General features: G+C 46.5%; 1 protein-coding gene across 7 annotated transcripts in view; it reads left to right on the top strand.

Moving 5' to 3' along the window:
- Nucleotides 1–21,254, top strand: part of LOC124720084 (zinc finger protein 724-like) — a 107,359-nt gene that overhangs the window by 27,282 nt on the left and 58,823 nt on the right. For 5 of the 7 annotated variants that reach the window (XR_007006057.1, XM_047245360.1, XM_047245359.1 and 2 more), the window contains one exon: nucleotides 638–727. The exons of the other annotated variants lie outside the window; for them this stretch is intronic. Coding sequence is in view for 4 of the 5 variants with exons in the window: in XM_047245360.1 (XP_047101316.1) it covers nucleotides 638–727 (90 nt within the window). In the remaining variant the exon portion in view is untranslated. The remainder of the gene's footprint in view (nucleotides 1–637; nucleotides 728–21,254) is intronic. 7 annotated transcript variants of the gene reach the window in all.

A 21,254-nucleotide genomic window follows, 5' to 3' on the forward strand; every position in this document is an offset into this window, starting at 1 on the left:
TGCTCAGTGCCTTGCATCAATGCTGGTGACTGGGACCATCCCTGGCAGAGTTGCCTCAAATTAAATTACAATGGTGTCACACTATTTAAATGTTTAAATAATGAATGAAATGGGATGGCAGTGGTATTGGTGAAAAGGAGAAAATTACCATGATATTTTACATGGGGTGTGTAATTTTTTCCGTGAAATGAAATGGTATTGCATTAGTGCAATTTTCTTTGAGCCAACTACCCACAATAACATGTCTCCCTTGCAAAATGAGCAAAATTTTAGTTGAGAAAAATAATATCTGTGCGTGCGTGCGTGCGTGCGCGCGCGCGCGAGCGCGCGCGCGCGCGTGCGCGCGTGTGTGTGTGTGTGTGTGTGTGTTACGGAGTAGCTACTTGGCAAGAATGAAATAATTTGTTGTTTGGTGTATGTCTGATGTGTCTATCTCCAAATTAAACAGAGTCTTGATTTCAAATGTAAGGATCAATTGGAATGAAAGTAAATCTAATTTAACGTGACACATTTTCTTGTTACCTAATGCCAGTAAGTGAATACATGTGACCAATAGGTTTTTAGGCCCACATGATGTGTAACCACCAATCAAGTGCAAGGGACAGAAGCTTTGAATATGCCATTCTTTCTTTTTCAGTTTCTTGAAGGTCCGCTAAAGATTGTAATGCCTAGTCTCCATATAAAGCAAGACCTAGAACTGAAACAGGAGGATGGCATTGAGCGTGATGTAAGTTTTCACATCAGTGATGTATTGTGCATGAAGTTCTGTATGAATATCATGAGATGCATTGGGTGCAGTGTATTTCAGTGATCATAAATGACGAAACCTTAAAACCTAGGATATTAGCACTCCTCCAGAATGTTTATAGAATTTCAATTGACTGTAGGTATATTGTTCAGTTGTGCGTAATGGTATTTGAATGAAACTTGTAGGAAACATAAGTTTATTAACTGTAACCCATGGTAATTTTATTGTACATGTAAATAATGAATGCCTCAAATTCGTTCTTGGAACAAATGTACCAAAGATGACTTCCTTGCAGCAGCTGTCAATTTATTTGTTTCTGTCAGAGTTCTATGATAGAAAAGATGTAAGATGTAAGAGGTAAAGCAATCAACTGTAAGCAGTATGTTGTCAGATAAATATTGTTTGTCATACTATTTCTTTTCACTGAAGTATTTAATGAAAAACAAACTGCATTACTGGAATTGTTTACTCTGTGTAAAGACAATGGGTTTATCCAGTATGTATGGCATAAATTTACAGTGTAATGGAACATTGCTTATCCGAAACTGCTTGCAAAGAGAAAACATGATAGCAAGAATTTTTGTAAACAGCATTAAATTTAGTACATTATGCTGATAGTCTGTGAAATTCCATATTAGTTTGATTAACTATCACCATAGTGTACTAAATTTAATGCTGATGAAGGTTTGTCAGATCTCCAGCCACATGGTAGCATTGATATCATGCGATGTTTCAGGAAATATTACCCATCTTCTGGCGTAGTGTCGAGATTATTGGGGAGTGGGCTATTTATATGTGTCAGCACCCCCTTCCACTAGACCTTGGGTGGCTGCAGTGGTGGATATGGTGGCCGCATTCTGTGTTAGACACAGACATAATGCTTACACCGATAACCGAAGGGCGTTGACGGTCGTACTCCCGATGGATTGCCACTATCGCAGGGTTCCATGGTGCGCTGAGTTGCTATCCATCATATCTGTTGACCAGATTGTCGTGAATCCTTATTTCTATGGATTGTTTGATAATGCTTTCCCAGAAGCCAGATGTTCAACACAGTACTTTCGTGATTTTGAAGTTGAAGGTGTGTTCTGCTGTGGCTGATTTTTCTGTGTGGCCTAGTTGCATGCATCTGGTATGATCTCCGCAGCATTTAGATATACAGTGCTGTGTTTGCCCAATGTATTGTTTTCCGCATTCGCATGGTATGCTATACATACTCCTGGTGTGTTAAGGTTCAGCGGATCTTTGGTAGAACCTAGGAGCTCCTTGGTCTTTGATGGTGATCGGAGAATGCTTTTGATATTGTATTTGCCCAGAAGTTGTGCAATTTTGACACGGGAGCGGAACCGTGTACGGAAGGAATGCGAGACGTTTGTCTCCTTCTTCATCATCTTTTCCTGGGGTTCTCACTGCTTCCTTCTTCCTTTGAAGTGCTCTGTTGATCTGTGTTTGACTGTAGCCATTTTGGTGAAAGGCTTCCCTCAGGTGTTAATGCTCGGATGGTAGGCTGTCTTTGTCACAGATGGCATGCACCCTAAGTACCAGGATGGTCAGTACTGTTTGTCTTTGTGCTGGATGGTGGCAGCTTGTTGTATGAAGGTATAGGTCTGTGTGTCTTCTTCCTATGTACTGCATGGCCTAGTGAACCATCTGCCTTCCTCTTAATTAAAATATCAAGGATGGGGAGCCAGCCATTTTCTTCCATTTCCATTGTAAATTTGATGATCGGATGGATGCTGTTGAGGTGTTGCAGAAACTCATCTAGCACCTGTTTGCCATGTCCCCACATGACAGAAGTGTCATTGACATTATGGAAGAAGTGCTTTGGTTTCTGTCTGACAGTTTGAAGGGCAACCTCCTCGAAATGTTCCATATAGAGGTTTGCAATCACAGGAGCCTGTGGGGAGCCCATGGCCACACCATCAATCTGTTCGAAGAATTCCCCATGGCACTGAAAGTAGGTGGTTGTTAGTGCTTGTTTGAAGAGCCTGACTGTTTGTGGGTCAAACTGCTGGGCTAAAACTGCCAAGGAGTGTTGAAGGGGCTCTTTTGTGAAAAGTGACGTCATGTTGAAGCTCACGAGTAGGTCCTCCATTTGTAGTCACATGTCCCTGAGTATTTTTGCAAATTTGGCTGAGTTTCTCACATGGTGGCTGCAGTCCCCCACAAGGGGTTTGAGCAGTGTTTCTAGGCGTTTAGTAAGTCCGTAACAGTGAGAGTTAATGGAGTCTACAATTTGTCCAGAGGTACCCCTTCCTTATGGATCTTAGGGAGTTCATAGAGGCTTGGTATTGCTGGTGCTCTGGGGTACAGGTGCTTCTTCATTGGCTCAGGTAAGTCAGATTTCTTAAGCAGAGCTATCGTCTTTCTACTTATCGTCGGGGTTGGATCCGTCTTCAGCCTCTTGCAGGCCTCATCTTGTTGCAGCAGGTTTTCTGCTGCTATTCGGCAGTGCTTAATAGCACCGTAGCATTCCCTTTGTCTGCTGGTAGGATCGTTATTTCACGGTCATCTCCAAGGGACCAAAGAGCTGCTCGTTCTTCTGCAGATATGTTATTTTTAGGCAATTGAAATCTGTTGATTACTCTGGAAGTTTCCCACCTGACTTCCTCTGCTTCCTCCTTGGGAAGTCTTTGTACTGCTTCTTCCATGCCACTGATAATGTCCCATTTCGAGTTTGTTCTGGGGTTGGGGGCAAAATTCAATCCTTTCTTGAGGACTGTGATTGTGGCAGCAGCCAGTTCTTTTCCAGTCAACTTGACCATGGCTCTGGTGTCATTCATCTCCTTTTTTGTCAAAAACATTGCAAGATATCAATGCTACCACCTGGCTGGAGACCCAAGAAACCTTCATCAACAGTTTACGCCGGGAAAGCCTACAGTTAAATTTAATGCTATTTACAAAAATTTGTAATACTTAGTAGAAATCTATTTTTTGTAATGGTATCCAGCTCTGTGGACTAAGTTCAGTTGTGGTGAGTATTAGAATTTTTACTGGGTAGGCGTGATTGGAAAATGAAAAAGAACAGAACTCTCACATTTCAGATGTGGGATTAGAGAATGCTGCTGAAAAGTAAGTGAACTTAGAGGGAGTATGGAGTCGTCAGCAGAACAGTTGAGGAAAGAAATGTATGGAAAATGCTGAGGAAAAGAAGGGACAGGATGATAGGATAAGTGTTAAGACATGAGATAGTGAACTAGTCATATGTGTTTCCATCTCACTTGGGGAAAAATGCTACTATTACACATATCATATAGGAACTTTAAATGGAGTCTAGTTAATCTTTGTTTGTTATGTAGTCAATTGTGGAACCTCATCAAGCACTGGCAACTCTAAACGAGTAGATAAAGAAGTGCTTTTTTGATGGGTATATCTTGAAAAATAATTGTGCTAACAAAATAGGAGGCATTAGAGCTAATATAGATGCTTCCTGGCAATTGTTCTCCCCGAACACTACCTTCAAATAGAATAGGAAATGGTGAAGTAATCGATGTAGTGGTATCAGAAGTACCCTCTGGCATACACGATTAGGTGACCAGTCTAGTGTAGATGTAGGAGTACAAAGAATCAGATATTAATAGGCAGGGATATGGACTATAATCACACATTTATTATGAGACACATTTGGGAGAGGTTATGAGAGAATAAGGAACCCATTTCTTAAAGATCACAGTCCTCACAGACAATGATTGCACAGCACTGCGAGTGTGTTGAAAAACATCGTTGTCGTTGTCCAAATGCATTCAACATAATACTTGAGAAATTAACAGTGATATATTGAATGGGAGAATCTGTGCTTGGCACGGTCATCGCAAATTCCAGAGCTAAAAAGGTTGTCTGTAGCATGTATGAAAGTTGGTCTGTAGAGCATTATCCGAGGAAACAGATGTGGTGGTTCTTCCTTCCGGAGTAATGCAGTGTGTGCCACTTCATACTGAATTTCATGTTTGCCGCCATTGAGAACTGTTGACACATGGGTACAAGCGACAGCTGAATGTAAAGCACTATAGCATTAGTACATCAGTAACTTTGAAATTGTGAAAATGATTGTGTAAAATCACACTCTCCAGTAAAATTAAAACTGAGGCATGTGATGTATAATCTCCTCACAATTACTTTGGGATTGACACTAGAGCAGGAACACATGGAGATGCAAAACGAAGTTGCTTCATTCTTCCCTGACTGTTCGCGTGATCTGACATTTCATTGAACACACTCAAATTTGCATACTAATCAGTGTACAAAGGTGGAAGTGGGACCAATAGATTCTGGAAGAGTTTCACTACATTCTCATTTGAGATGTGTTTGTGGCAATAAATTTTTAATTTTATATGCAGAATATTTTCGAAAATGCATTGTTCAATGTTCCTGAAAATTTGACTTACAGGGAAACTCTGTTATTAAGTTTAAATGTCCAAATTGTGTTAACAAAGTATTTAGAATATATCTTATTTTCAACAGCTCCAAACTCTGTCAGAGATGTCTAACATAAGATTAATTTAAATTAAACATTATGTGTGATGCTCTGCTCATGTGATAAGGTATCAGTCACCTGTTTTGTTGAAACACAGCACAGCATTTACGGTTAACATGACATTACATTTTCTGATCAAACATTACAAATCCTTGTAGCAAGAATGTTACACATTTTGGTAGAGGTATGGAAATTTTAGTATGAAAGTAAGAAGAGTAGTGATAACATCATTCACTACCTTCCAATTGCAACTATTATGATGGAAACAATGAAGATCTTGTTAGTGTCAGTGCTGAATTCCTGAGGTGTACTTCATTTGACTGTAGTTGCCAGTAACAGCATTCTTAGTAACAATTAAAATTTATGAAAATACAATCTGCTCTGCAGGTAAATACACCACACATTCCCTAGTAATTTTCCTGACAGCTTTATTACTGAGTTCCCCAACTGTGGACAGTGTACCTTTTTTACTTGTTTCATCACTGTTTTGCAACATAACTGTCAATTTAGGTCCATATCAATTCTGTTGGGTTGAAGTGACAGTGACAACTTGTCAGCCTAATTATCTTATGCCTGTATGTTTTGGTCAACCTGTCAGTTTTTGTATGTGGGCAACTGTGGTTTATGGAGAGGTATTGGATTTATATGCTCCATCTTTTTAAATGTTTCACTTACTTCCACTTACAGATGCTGAAGCCAATAATTTCCTCCTTTTATTTTAGCATAAGGTTCTCGTCAACAACAGAACATTTGGGAGCACTATCAACAACAGATGTTGATGATGTAGGCAGATTATGCACAAACCATTTACCTCAACTGCTTTCGGTTTTATATAGCAATGCCTAGAACAAGAGTGATATCGATATATCCACTGAATAACATTTGCTGAAGTTGCTTTTAACATTCTTAAGCAATGCACACTCCAGAACTGATAACAGTAATGACAGGTAAAATTTCAATCCTATAAGTATACAAAAGGAACACAAACAGAAACTCACAGTGCAGTGAGCGATTCCATAGGACAGCAAGGTGCCTAAACCTGAACTGTACTACACTTACATAGTATATTGGCAGTGTGGTGAAGGTGTATCCTTTGGGATAGAGTGAATGTATGTTCTGCAGTCTTTGAATGTGTCCACACTATTTCAAATCTAGCTGCCAGTCCTAAAGTAATTCTGTATAGAGTTAAATTAAATTACCCTGTTGCTTTCTAGAACAAGGTCCTTGATTGTGACACAGGTAGGCAATGCAAAACAAATTTTGCAAGCTGAAAATCTTGGACATTATCTTTGGTCCAGTGCAAGACACTATTGATGATCGGAGAGGGGGAGAAGTCAAAAGAATACATTGTCCAGTAATGGATGTCAAATGCCTGAACTCATTTGAGCTAAAGCTGTGAGTGTGAGAACAAGATAAGTGGATAAATGCGGGCAACAATAGGCAGGTGAAGGCTGAAGACAAGTGATAAATGGTGTGTGGATGGGAGAAACACAACATTGGAACTCGAGGCAAATTTCTAGGTCGCCAGATGATGGTCAGGGTCAGTAAGTGCTGTGCTGTGAAGTATACAGTGTAGGAGAGAGCTGTCAGTGTGTCTGCAAAGAGCACAGTGAAATGTACCACATGGTGGAATCATGGGAATGTGAGTTAGAAAAGCTGATCAGCAAATTATATCTTTGTATGGACAGATTTGCACAAGCTGTATTAATTCGAATATTCTTTGTTATTTTTTTTGAAGGTCTGTTGGGAGTATTTTGCCACAGAGATTGTATCAGTGAGTATCCCATACTAAGTTTGGGGTGGGATGATCTGGATAACATTTCCAGCATTCACATATGGCATGTAGAATGAGAAAAGGCACTGGCTAATAGAAATAATCATAGATCGTGAATTTCCTAGAGATCAGCAGTATATTAGTAACCAGCTGAGTTCGTGGTATTGCCAGGGTAGGTATATATTCCAATCTGTTAGTCCATCTTCTCTTACCACATTCATTCCATCTTCTCCTTTGTCACTCTTCTGTCTCCTACTCACCCAACATTTTTCTCATCTTCTCACCCACTCTCTCTGCCTGTCTCGTCCTTGCCCTTTCTCTCCTCCTCAATATCTCAAGGTGTGCAGTCCACCTGAGCACCTTTGCAGGCAGAATGACATACCTGTCTACTTACAGTGTCATGTAGCCATAGTACTTCAACTACCACCTTGAAAAATAATGTATTAGTCAGCAGTGTGAAACACATACCAAGCAGCAGTAGGAATCAACTATTTCTTATGACTAGACATAGCCATGTTCCAGTTAAAGTTGTGCTCAATGCTATGGGCTGGTGGAAACTTGTTAACAAAATTAAATTTTTTTGTTGATGAGAAAGCAATGACATTGCTGAGGCAAAGGATGAAAGAATACACAAAACAAATATTAAATGCCCAATTTTCTGTTTGCAAGTTGCAGCAAGAAGTATGTAATACTGAGATGAGTAGAATTGGAATATCTATGCCAGTGGAAAAGCAGCAACATGTACACAGTATAAATGCCTGGGAAATGTGATAAATGTGTTGTATGGCAGAAATTCTGTGAGCTTATGAACAATGCAAAAAAGTACCAACTTTGCTAGAGGTTAACACCTTATGTTGAAGAGAAATGGACTGCATAGCTAGCAGACAGTCCAACGACGGGATAGGAAAACAGACTGAGGCTGCTGTTATTTAAAGTGCTGGGTATCCCACCCAAAAACCATTTGTCATGGTGGCATTTGTTCCACATATATCGACTAATTTAAATCTCTCTAAAAGATCACACCTCATTTAGTAGAGCAGAGGAGGTTTGTGGTTTAGATCCTACTACACAATGAATTTTCTTTCTCTTTTCCTCTACACTTCCTGTACTGTCACAATGGATGACAGCATCAGTGCACGTCGTGATAGGAAAATCAGTAAGATACTTTCGTTGCACCATGAACGTTATATGTACAGCTTGCCACTGGTGCATTTAATTTGCAATAAATTTAAGGAACAACTTACTAGGGACATTATGCGTCATTTGTTTTTTATATTAATTTTACAGCCATTAACCAGTATAAGATTTAAATTCAGCTTTCTTAACCCTTATTTTCAGTCATATGCCAACACATGCTGTCACCAACAAATATCCCCCTGCGGGTCCGCGGTGAGAATAGGCCCGAGGTATTCCTGCCTGTTGTAAGAGGTGACTAAAAGGAGTTTCAACCATTTTGGCCTTGAATGTGATGGTCCCCATTGGGGTTTGACCTCCATTTTTAAAATTCTACAGAAGTACGAGCCTTTTGGGGAAGGACACCTTACGTGGTGTATCACCGGTCCTCAGTCCACTGAGACCTTGACACTCATCATCGTAACGGTGTTGGAACTGCACCCACTGGTCATCACTTTCGGCCTAAACACCTGATGGGTGGCATACGTTACGTCCGTAGTGCGTCCCCATCTGCACCTTCGATCTTGATGGACTTTCCATGGCACCCGAAATCCAGTACGGTAGCCAGCCCCTTGTGGTGGGGTAGTCATGTACCATCTAGGTTGTAGCCCCGTGACAACACAGGGATCGTACTGCCGATACCTGAGCTGCATCCTCTCCACATAAGCCAAGGAGTAGATGCCTGTCTACCTGGGGCATCAGGACTCCCAGCAATGGTCATCCTGCCAGGTGGCCCTTGCTGAGGCTGGGTGGCGCCTGTGGGGAGAGCCCCTGGTCAGAGTGGGTGGTATCGGGGCGGACGTTTTGCAGATGAAGCGTCAACATGCATCAGGGCGCTCTGCGGCTGCGTCTTCTAAGAAGAAAGGTTCTGTCTGCGTCTCCAGAAGGACCAGAACCAAAGACAGAGACTTCTCCCCTTGGCCACTCCCTGGGAGGAAGGACAGGACCGCTGGCTTGGGGCGAAATACTTCCCCCACTATTTAGTCTGTTCTCTGACCAATGGGGACGTTCGCCACATCCAAGCCCATGTTCTTTGTACAGCATATCGAGGATATCTTCGGAGAAATCGAGGCTCTTAGTAAAATGCGTTCGGGGTCCATTCTCATAAAGACCACCTCCGCTACACAGTTGATGGCGCTCCAGGCATGCGACTGACTAGGGGACATCCCAGTGTCCATTGTCCCACATCTGGCGCTCAATAGGACGCAGGGGATTATTTTACATCGGAACCTCCTGCTGCAATCTGATGAGCTCAGGGTCAACCTGGTGCGCCGTGGCATGCATTTCGTCCGGCGAGTCCAGCGCGGCCCCAAAGATCATAGCGTCAACACTGGGGCCTTTATCCTCGCATTCGAGGGCGATGATCTCCCAGGGAAGGTAAAGATGATGATCTACCAGTGTGATGTGCGACCTTACATCCCACCTCCTATGCGATGCTTTTGATGTTTGCACTTCAGGCATATGTCGTCACGGTATGAAGCTAAACCCCTTTGTGGCGATTGTGGACGTCCTCTTCATGAGGGACATACATGCACCCAGGGGCCACCCTTTCTCCTCCTCCTCCTCCTCCTCCTCCTCCTCTGCCTGAGAAGTGATCCTCTTCTCAGGCATCCATCAGGGAAACGTTACGGACCCCCGGCTTCTAACCCCCCAGGGGGGTCCACAACTTCTTTGTGGATACGTGCATGGCAAGCACAGGGCCCCGAGCTATTGCAGCCTTCTTTCTCTCCAGGACTTCATTTCCTCCCCTTTCCCCTCCTTTCCCCTACTTACTCCTTTCCCCTCGCCCTCTACTCCCCCATCTCTTGGTGTCCTTGCTTATGTTGGCCCCCGCTATCCTCCTGGTTTTGTTGGTTTTACAATTCGGCTTTGTTGTGTAATCATCTCCTCCTTTTGGCATTCCCTGGTCCCCCTCTGGGGTTTGACCTCCATTACAAAATTTCTCCTCTGTAGTGTGTGCCATTTGGGGAAGAGCACCTTACCTAGTGTCTCCGACGTGCGCCTTCCCAGTAAATTCCACCTTTTCTTTCACGTCCTTGGCTGATGCTAGGGTGCATAGCCAGCACGGTAGACAGCCTGTGTGGTGGGGTCGCTATGTACCCTTTTGGTTGAGCCCCCTGAACACACAGGGATCACATTTCTGATACCTGAGCTGTGACCTCCTCATGCATCGGAACTCCCAGCAATGGCTGCCATGCCAGACGGTCCTTGCTGTGACTGGGTGGTGCCCGTGAGGAGAGCCCCTGATCGGAGTGGGTGGTATCAGGGTGGACGCTATGCAAATGAAACGCATACGGGTCCAGAACTCTGGCCATTCTTCTGCGGCCGTCTCTCTGCATGGAACTAATTCAAGTGCTGCTTCTCTTGCCCCTTCGGCCTTCCCGTCCATGGCTACCCCCTCGGAAGAGGGTCAGGCCCGTCGGCTAGGGGCGAAACCTTTCCCTCGTTATATAGTTTGCACCAGGACTGATGGAGATACTTTCACCAATACCAAACCTTTATTCTTTGTGGAACACATTGAAGATAAGTTTGGCGAAGTGGACTCCCTGAGCAAGATGTGGGTGGGTTCGTTGCTGATCAAAACGGCTTCAGCTGCCCAATCTGTATCCCTTCGTGCCTGTACCCATCTTTGCACAATTCCTGTGTCCATTACCCCCACCAGTCTCTAAATATGGTTCAAGGTGTGATTTTTCACAGGGACCTCATCCTTCAAACTGATTAGGAACTTCGGGACAGTCTCGGATGACGGGGTGTTCACTTTGTTCGGCGTGTTCAGAAGGGTCCTAAAGACAATTGCATTGATACTGGTGTCTTTATCCTGGCCTTTGAAGCGGATACCCTCCCTGAGAAAGTTAAGATTATGGTTTATCGATGTGATGTGAAGCTGTACATTTTAAGTGCTTGCGTTTTGGACACATTTCTTACCACTGTTCACAGGCCCCTCTCTGTGGTGACTGTGGACGTCCACTCCATGAGGGGAGTCCCTGTGTTCCACCTCCTGTGTGTGTAAATTGTCATGGCAGTCATTCTCCACGTTCACCAGATTGCCCAGTATATAAGAAGGAGAAGAAGATATGGGAATATAAGTCCCTCGATCGTTTAACCTACAGAGAGGCCCATAAGAAGTACACACGTCTTCACCCTGTGTCCATGACATCTAGTTACGCTTTGGTTACATCTTCACCCCTTCCTCCCCCTTCCTTACCCCCATTCCGGACCCCTCTCCTCCCTCCCTCCCATGCGGCTCCCACACCTTCCAATCTGGGCACTGCTCCCATCCCCAGCTGGAGAAGTATCCCACTTATTCGGCGTCTGCCGGTCAAGGGCGCCTCTCCCAGGATGCCCCTTCCCGGCACCTTCCAGGTCAAAGGTTTGCTGCCACGCGACGACCGCAAGAGCTGCGGTCTGTCAGTGCCCAGGTCGAAATCGGGTTGGACCCCTGCAGGCTTCTGGTGGCGTTTGTACGTTGGTCCGTACATAAATTGCTGGCACGTGGATTCCTCTTCAAACTACATTGGAAGCGGTTGCTGTTAGAGTCCACCTAGACTCTGAGGTCACGGTTTGCAATCTTCATCTCCCTCCTGACAGGACTCCTACACCTGCTGCCTTACCTGCCCTTCTTCAGCAACTTCCTCCTCCCTTCCTCCTCCTTGGGGTTTTAATGGTCATCATCCCTTGTGGGGCAGTGCCTTTCCATCTAGACGAGGTCTTCTCATAGATTAGTTTATTGCAGACCACGACTTGTGCCTTCTTAATGAATACTCCCCTACTCATTTCAGAGCCGGTCATGGTACCTTTTCTGCCATTGATCTTTCTCTTTCTTCTCCCTCTCTCCTCCCTTCATTACATTGGTTGCCACACGACGACCTTAGTGATAGTGTCCATTTCCTGTTGATTATCTCGCTCCCTTCCCGCTCCCCGATGGACAGATTACCTCGTTGGTCTTTCCAACGCGCCGATTGGCCTCTATTCACTGCACTGGTCGTGTTTTCTCCCTTTGTTGGGTTGTATGGATGACGTCCTACGTGACGTGTCTGACGCGATTGTTCTCGCTGCTAGCCTTGCTGTCCCGCGCTCATCTGGACCATTTCGTCGCTGGCAAGTCCCGTGGTGGAGTACGGCCATTGCCATCTGTGATCGCTGTCGAGCTTTGCAACTCTTTAAGAGGCACCCATCCATAGCCAGCCTTGCTACCTGTAAACGCCTCCGCGCTAAAGCCCGTTATTTAAACAAACAGAGCAAGCGGATTTGTTGGGAACGATTCGTTTCTTCCCTTGATTCTACTGTCCCTCTGTCATGGGTATGGGCTACACTTCGCTCTCTCCAAGGTTGCCATCGGCAGTCCATCCTCCCAGGCCTTCACCTCCCAGATGGCCTTTGTACGGACCCATTAGTTCTTGCAGAACATCTTGCGACCCATTTTGCAGTGGCATCAGCATCAGCCTCCTATCCAGCTGCTTTCCTTCACCAGAAACACGGGGCTGAAGCTTCCACCTTATGTTTTACCCCTTGTGAGTCAGAATCTTACAACGAACCTTTTACTGAATGGGAATTTCTTTCTGCTCTATCTTCTTCTCATGATACAGCCCCTGGCCCAGATTCCATTCATAACCAACTGCTTCAACACCTCAGTGCTCTACAACATCAACATCTTCTTCGGGTGTTTAACCATATCTGGCTCCATTGTGACTTCCCTTCTCAGTGGAGGGATAGCATCATGGTTCCTGTCCTTAAGCCTGTTAAGAACCCCCTATCTGTTGACAGCTATCGGCCAATTAGTTTGACCAATGTTGTTTGTAAGTTACTTGAACGGATGGTAGCCCGTCGGCTCAATTGGGTCCTCGAATCTCGGGATCTATTGTCGCCTTACCAGTGTGGCTTTCGAGAGGGACGGTCTCCAATCGCTCATTTACTTTGCTTGGAATCTGCAGTTCGGCAGGCTTTTTCCCAGCGCCGCCCTTTGTTTGCAGTGTTTTTTGACCTTCGCAAGGCATATGACATGGCCTGGCGCCTTCACATCTTACTTACACTTCATCAGTGAGGTCTTCGGGGCCCACTCCCGATTTTTATCTGCCAGTTCCTGTTCCATCAGTCATTCAGAGTTAGTTGGTGCTGTTTTTAGTTCTCTACGGACCCAGGAGACGGGCATCCCACAGGGTTCTGCCTTTAGTGTCCTTTTCCTCATTGCTGTCGATGGACTTGTGGCCTCTGTCGGTCCTTTGGTCGCCCCAGCCCTGTATGTGGATGATTTCTGCATTTGGGTTGGTTCCTCTTCAATGGAATCTACAGAACGGCAGCTCCAGGGAGCTATACGGCGTGCCTCTGCATGGACCCTGTCACACGAGTTTCAATTCTCTCCTTCAAAATCGCGGGTGGTCCACTTCTGTCGCCGTGCTACGATCCACCCTGATCCAGAGCTCTATCTCGATGCACAACAATTGCCTGTGGTCCCACGGTTTCGTTTCCTGGGTCTTCTTTTCGACAACAAGCTCACTTGGCTGCCCCATATCAGACTTCTGAAGGTAGTGTTTCCGTAAACTCAATGTCCTTCACTTCCTTGCCCACTCCTCTTGGGGTGCAGACTGTTCCCTCCTTCTCCATCTTTATCGTGCTCTAGTTTTGTCTCGCTTGGACTATGGTTGTAATGTTAATGTTTCAGCTGCTCCTTCCACACTGTACGTGCTGGATCCAGTCCACCATCGTGGTATCCATTTGGCCACCGGTGCCTTCCATATGAGCTCTGTTGATAGTCTCCCGGATGAAGCTGGGATCCCCCCCCCCCCCCACCAATCTTTTCGGCGGTCCCAGCTTCTGGTGTCATATGCACTCGCTATCCATTCCTCTCCCACTCATCCTTCCTATTCTATCCTGTGTCCAGACCATGGATGTCGCCCACCCAACTCCCGCTCTCGGGCAGATTTACCGGTTGGGTTCCGCCTTGTCTCTTTGCCATGATTTTCAGCTTCCTTCTTTGTCCTGTCTTCCTCGCTCCCTCCCCTCCACACCCCCCCTCCCCTGGTTAGTTCCTCGGCCTCGAATTCGGATGGATCTCCACCGAGGTCCGAAAGATTTCACCCCCCGATGGTGTTCAGTTCCTTTTTCCGCCAAATTATATGGGAGTTTCGGGATGCTGTTGGTTTTTACACTGATGGCTCTAAATCTGCTGATCATGTGGGGTATGCCTTCACGTCCTCTGTTGTAACGGAAAATCATCTGCTGCCACTTACATGTGGGGTGTTTACTGCGGACTTGAAGGCAATTTCCCAGGCCCTTACCTTTATTAAACAGTACCAACACAACCGCGTTTTGTTATGTACGGACAAGATGAGTGGCCTTCTTGCTATTGACCGGTGTTTTTCGCTCCATCCCTTGGTCTCTGCCATCCATGACCATCTCGCTGATACTCACCATACTGCTTGTTCCATTGACTTCCTTTGGGTCCCTGACCATGTGGGTATCCCGGGTAATGAGCTCGCTGATTGTTTGGCTGGGGGAGCAGTCACGTACCCCCCGTTTTCTGTAACCCCTCCTGCAGCAGATTTACGGCTTCACATCAAATCCCACTTCGTACAGTCAAGGGCCAATTCTTGGGAGGCTACTCCCCTGTCTAATAAATTTTGTGCGATTAAGGTGACACCAGGCCCGTGGCGTTCTTCCTTTCGCCTCTCCCGAAGGGACTCGACCACACTGGGTCATCTCCGCATTGGCCATACCAGGCTGACCCATGGTTTTCTTTTGCGTGATGAGCCACCCCCACTTTGTGGTTGTGGAGCCTTCCAGTCAGTAGCCCACATTTTGGTTGACTGCCTCCTTTTGGCTCTGCATGCTAAGTACAGATTCCCCTACACTTTACCTTTGATGTTGGCTGACGATTCCCGGATGGTCTCTCTGGTTCTCGGTTTCCTCTGGGAAAGTGCTTTTTATTCTCAGTTTTAAGGTTTTTAATCTCTCTCTGGTGTTGGGGCAGGGTGATGAGTGTTTGGGTGTCTCCCACTGTAAGCCGTGTTTGGAGATTCCCGACTCACCTCCCTAACCGAGATCCTCTTTTCTTCCCCTTTTACTCTGTTTTTACCCTTTTTTTTAAGGATTGGTTAGTCTCCTTTTCCCATACGTACTTCTACATTCTAGCGGTTGCACCTTTTAAGTCACAGGTGGTCTTGCCTATGCTGCTTCAGCATAGCGTTGGGTTCGTTCTCTTGCTGACTTCCCTCATTTTGTTTTTACCATTGACATCATGACTGCCGTTTTACGTTTTTCGCCTTTTCCCTTTTATTGTTCTGACTTTCCTGAGATGTCGTATTAGCGGAATGGACCACATTTGAAACAAGGGACTGATGACCGTGCTGTTTGGTCCCTTAAACCTCAAACAACCAACCAACCAAGTTTCGCCGGGATGCTCTGCTGCCAGGCGCTCTGCAGGCCTGTTGCGAGCTGACAATGCTGCCTCTCCTGTCCAACCCAGGAATGTGGCTGCAGCTGGTGATGATGACTCGATGGAACAGGATCCGCCTCCCGACACTTGTAGCAATGTTCCCTCGAAACCTGGCCTTTCGCGGCCATTGAGGTGACTAGTTCTTCCCCCTTTCTCTGACTCGCGATGGCTCTATTACATTGGAACATAAGAGGTATTCGATTAATCGGGAGGAATTACAACTGCTCCTCCATCTGCACTGTCTGCTCGTCATTGGTCTCCAGGAAACGAAGTTACGCCAAACTGCTCATATTGATTTTACCCACTATACCTCCAAGTGATCTGACCTAACCCCTGTGGACGGTATTCCAGCTCATGGTGGGGCCATGTTGCTCGTTCGGGACGATGTCTATTACCATACCATCCCATCCCATTGACCACCCCACTAGAAGCAATAGCTGTCCGTATTACTCTTTCTGCCTTTACTTTTTCTGTTTGTACTGTCTACACTCCATCGTCCTCCGCAGTTAGTCAGGCTGACATGATGCACCGTCGTTTTTATTGTTTGGCGACTTCAATGCCCATCATCCCCTTTGGGGTTCTCCTGCATCCAGTCAGAGGCTCCCTCTTGGTGGATGTTTTCAACCATCTCAATCTTGTCTGCCTCAATACTGGCGCCCCGACTTTCATCTTGGACTCTACTCATACCTACTCCCACTTGGACCTCTTGATCTGTTCTACCAATCTTGCCCATTGGTTCGAGTGGTATGTCCTATCTGACACCTATTCGAGCTGTTGCCGCACACGCATTGCTAGATGGACCGTCTGTGTTTTGTGGTTGCAGACTGAATTTCAGCATTGATTTGAATGACACATTTTCACATGGTAATGGCTGGTTAACAGTAGCAATTGTACGTGGTGGTACAGGTGTATCAAACGTGTCTGTGTCGTTCGTCTCCTGCACCACACCGTATCCCCACATCCCTCGAGCTGGAACATACCGATAGCTGACTGGGGACTTTACTCCTCCTTGGCGACCTTTCTGGACCAAGAGTGTCTCAGCTGTGACAGTTAGGTCGAATACCTCACGGCTGTTATCATCAATGCTGCCAAACGTTCCATTCCTCGTACTACCTCTTCTTCACGTCGAGTTTGTCCCCTGGTGGAATGAGGCTTGCAGATCTGGAAGATTATAATGCCCCCTTTACCATGCGGGAACTTGAACGTGCACTTGCACTGTCCCGGTCCTCTGCTCCAGGGCCAGATGCATTCACGTTCAGATGCTGACACACCTTTCTCCGGCAGGTTAAATGCTTTCTTCTTCATACCTATAATCGCGTCTGGAACGAAGGTCAGGTCCCCACGCGTTGGTGTGAGGCCGTCATTGTTCCCATACCCAAACCCGAGAAGGAAAGACACCTTCCTTCTAGTTACTGCCCCATTTCTCTTAAAAGCTGTGCCTGTAAGGTAATGGAGCGCATGGTTAACGCTCGGTTGGTTTGGATTCTTCAATCTCGACGGCTACTTACTAATGTTCAATGCGGCATTCGTCGACACCGCTCCACTGTTGACCACCTTTTGACCTTGTTGACATTCATCATGAACAACCTTTTTCGAAAGCACCAAACGGTAGCTGTGTTCTTCGATTTGGAGAAGGCTTATGATGCCTGTTGGGGAGGAGGTATCCTCCGCACTATGCATAGGTGGGGCCTACGTGGTCGTCTGCCCCTTTTTTTGATTCATTTTTAACAGATCGAATGTTCAGGGTACATGTGGGTTCCGTATTGTCCGACGTCTTCCTCCAGGAGAACGGAGTGCCTCAGGGCTCAGTTTTGAGCGTAGCCCTTTTTGCCATAGCGATCAATCCCTTTATGGATTACATTCCACCTTACGTCTCTGGCTCTCTTTTCGTCGATGACTTTGCGATCTACTGCAGTGCCCAGAGAACATGCCTCCTGGAGCACTGCCTTCAGGGTTGTCTTGACAGCCTATGCTCATGGAGTGTGGCTAATGGCTTCTGGTTCTCTGAAGAGAAGACGGTTTGCATCAACTTTTGACGATATAATGCATTCCCTCCACAACTCAGTCCCATTGTTCTCCCCTTCATGGAGACAACGGAGTTTTTAGGGCTCACAGTGGACAGGAAACTTTGTTGGTCTCCGCATGTCTCGTATTTGGCTGCCCGTTGTACACGTTCTCTTAATGTCCTCCGTGTTCTTAGTGGTTCATCTTGGGGAGCGGATTGCACTGTCCTGCTTTGCTTATATTGGTCCATAGTCCGATCAAAGCTGGATTATGGGAGCCTTGTCTACTCGTCTGCTCGGCCATCCCTCTTACGCCGTCTCAACTCCATCCATCATCGGGGGTTATGTCTTGCAACCGGAGCATTCTATACCACTCCTGTCGAGAGTCTTTATGCTGAAGCTGCCGAGTTACCATTGACCTACTGGCGCCACGTACTGCTTTGTCGGTATGCCTGCCGGCTGTTGTCAATGCTTGACCACCCCTCTTATCAGTCCTCCTCCGACGATTCTCTCGACCATCAGTATGGGTTGTACGTGTCTGCCCTGCTGCCCCCTGGAGTCTGCTTTCGTCCCCTGCTTCGACAATTGGATTTTGCCCTCCCTACCACCTTCAGAGAAGGTGAGAGCCCGACACCACCATCGCTCTAGGCTCTGGTTCACATTCATCTTGAACTACGCTCGCTCCCGAAGGAGGCTACTTCGGATGCAGTGTAGTGTTCACGGTTTGTCGAACTTCGTGCGCGACTCGCCAATAACACCTTTATTTACACAGATGGCTCCAAAACTGACGATGGTGTCGGTTGTGCCTTTGTCGTTGGGGACATACCCTTTAAATACTGGCTCCTCGACCAGTGTTCCAGCTTTACAGCCGAGCTTTTTGCTCTCTCTCAGGCCGTTCAGTATGTCTGCCACCACCGCCATTCTCCGTATGTACTCTGCTCTGATTCACTCAGTGCTCTTCAGAGCCTTGGAGCTCCATATTCGGTCCATCCCTTGGTGCAACTGATCCAGCAATCCCTCCATTCTTTTGCTGATGATGGCTCTCCTGTTAGCTTTATGTGGGTTCCAGGCCATGTAGGAGTGCGTGGGAATGAGACTGCTGATGCTGTGGCCAAGGCTGCGGCTGACTACAAGCGTCATCTCCTTGTCTTCAACAGAATCTGGTGTGATGGCATCTTTATATTGCAATGACGGGAGAGCACCATCATTCTAGTGCTCAAACCCAGTAAAAACCCACTTGATGTGGATAGCTGTCGCCCCATCAGCCTCACCAACGTTATTTCTATGCTGCTGGAATGTATGGTGTGTCTGCAGTTGGGTTGGGTCCTGGAGTCAAGTGGCCTACTGGCTTCATGTCAGGGCGGCTTCCACTAGGGTTGCTCTACCACTGATAATCTTGTCCCTCGAGTCTACCATCCAGAGAGACTCGTCCTGCTGCCAATACCTGGTTGTCAACTTTTTTTGATTTGCGAAAAGCATATGACATAACCTGGCGACATATCCTTCCCACATAATATGAGTGGGGTTTCAAAGGCATGCTCTCGATGTTGATCCAGAATTTCCTGTCACTTCGCACTTTCCGTGTCAAAGTTGGTGCCTGCCATAGTTTGCTCCATATCCAGGAGAGTGGGGTCCCACAGGGATCTGTATTCAGTCTCTTTGTTTTTAGTTGGCATTAATGGTCTAGCAGCAGCTGTAGGGTCGTCCGTCTCACCTTCTCTGTATTCAGACGACTTCTGCATTTCGTACTGCTCCACCAGTACTGGTGTTGCTGAACGGCACCTACAGGGAGCCATTCACAAGGTGCAGTCATGGGCTCTAGCCCACAGTTTCCAGTTTTTGGCCGCTAAGTCATGTGTCATGCACTTCTGTTGGCGCGTACCCTTCATCCGGAACCAGAACTTTACCTCCATGATGATCCAATAACTGTAGTGGAGACATATTGATTCTTAAGACTGGTTTTCAACACCTGATTGACTTGGCATCATCACCTTTGTCAGCTTAAGGGGAAGTGCTGGCAGCACTCCAGTGCTGTCCGCTGCCTGATCAACACCAACTGGGGTGCTCATCGCTCTATGCTGCTGCTGCTGCTCTACAGAGCCCTCTTCCAATCCCACCCTGACTATGAGGGTCTGGTTTATGGTTCGGCGGCGTGTGCAGTGTTGCGTTTACTTGACCCGGTGCTCCACTGTGGCCTATGCCTAGCGACAGGAGCTTTTAGGACGAATCCAGTGACCAATGCCCTTGTGGAGGCCGCAGTACCTCCATTGCAGATTAAGCATGCACAACTGCCGGCCAGTTACGTTGTGCACATTAGTAATTCTCCTGCGCATCTGAATCAGTGTCTCCTTTTCCCACCTATGGCAGTTCATCTCCCACATCGGTGGCCCAGGTCAGGGCTATTGATTGCGGTTTGTGTGCGGTCCATTCTCCCTGAACTGGAATCCTTCCATTTACCACCTCTACTTATGGCCTGTTCACATACACCTCCATGGTGTACACCTCAGCCGCAGCTTTGGCTGGACCTTTCACATGGCCCTAAGGACTCCGTTAACCCTGCAGCTTTCTGCTGTCACTACTCAATTATTGACATGTTCCGGGGCTGTGAAGTGGTTTACACCAATGGCTCGATGGCTGATGGTCGTGTTGGCTTTGTCTACGTTCATGGCGGCCATATTGTGAACAGCATTCCTTACCCAATGGCTGCAGTGTATTCTCTGCAGAGCTGGTGGCCATTTCTCATGCACTTCAGTATCTCTGTTCATGCCCTGAAGAGTCATTTCTTTTATGTACTGACTCCTTGAGCGCTCTGAAAACTATCGACCAGTGCTACCCTCATCATCCATTGGTAGCATCCACCCAGGATTCCATCTATTCCCAGGAATGGTCCATTCATTCAGTGGTCTTTATCTGGACCCCTGGTCATGTGAGAATCCCAGGAAATGAACTTAGTGACAGGCTGGCCAAACAGGCTATACGGAAACCACTTCTGTAGATCGGCATCCCCGCAACTGACCTGCGTTCTTTATCATGTCGCGAGGTTTTTCAGGTTTGGGAGACGGAATGACAAAATCTCAGTATGCACAACAAACTGCGACCCATTAAGGGGACCATGAATGTGTGGAAGTCCTCGATGAGGGCCCCTTGCAGGGACTCGGTGGTTCTCTGCCGGCTCCACATCGGCCATGCCTGGGTGGCTCACCGCTACATCATGCGCTGTGAAGATCCACCTCAGTGTCGGTGTGGCGCCCGGTTGACAGCGGCCCATATTCTTCTGCTTTGTCCTCCTTTGGCTGCCCTGTGTCTTCATCTTCAGTTGCCGGACTTATAATTGATTTTAGCAGATGACGCCTCATCAGCAGATTTGGTTTTACATTTCATCCATGAGGGTGGGTTTTATCATTCGATCTGAGTTTTAGCACATGTCCTTTTCTGTCCTCCACCATAGAGCTTTTTAGGGTGGAGGTTTCACTGTGTTGCAGAGTGGCTGGCTTTTCCTTTTTATTTTCGTGGTCGGCCAGCCACTGTAATTTGCTTCCTTGCTTTACTATCTTCTAACTGTTTGTTGCATCTGTTTTCTTGTCCTCTTTTGTTACTTTTAGTGTTCATTGCCTTTCCTTCATTCTTGTGGTCTTTCCTTTCTTTCCGTT

The sequence above is a fragment of the Schistocerca piceifrons genome, chromosome 11 (genome assembly GCF_021461385.2).
Source record: "Schistocerca piceifrons isolate TAMUIC-IGC-003096 chromosome 11, iqSchPice1.1, whole genome shotgun sequence".
NCBI classification, from domain to species: Eukaryota; Metazoa; Arthropoda; class Insecta; order Orthoptera; family Acrididae; genus Schistocerca; species Schistocerca piceifrons.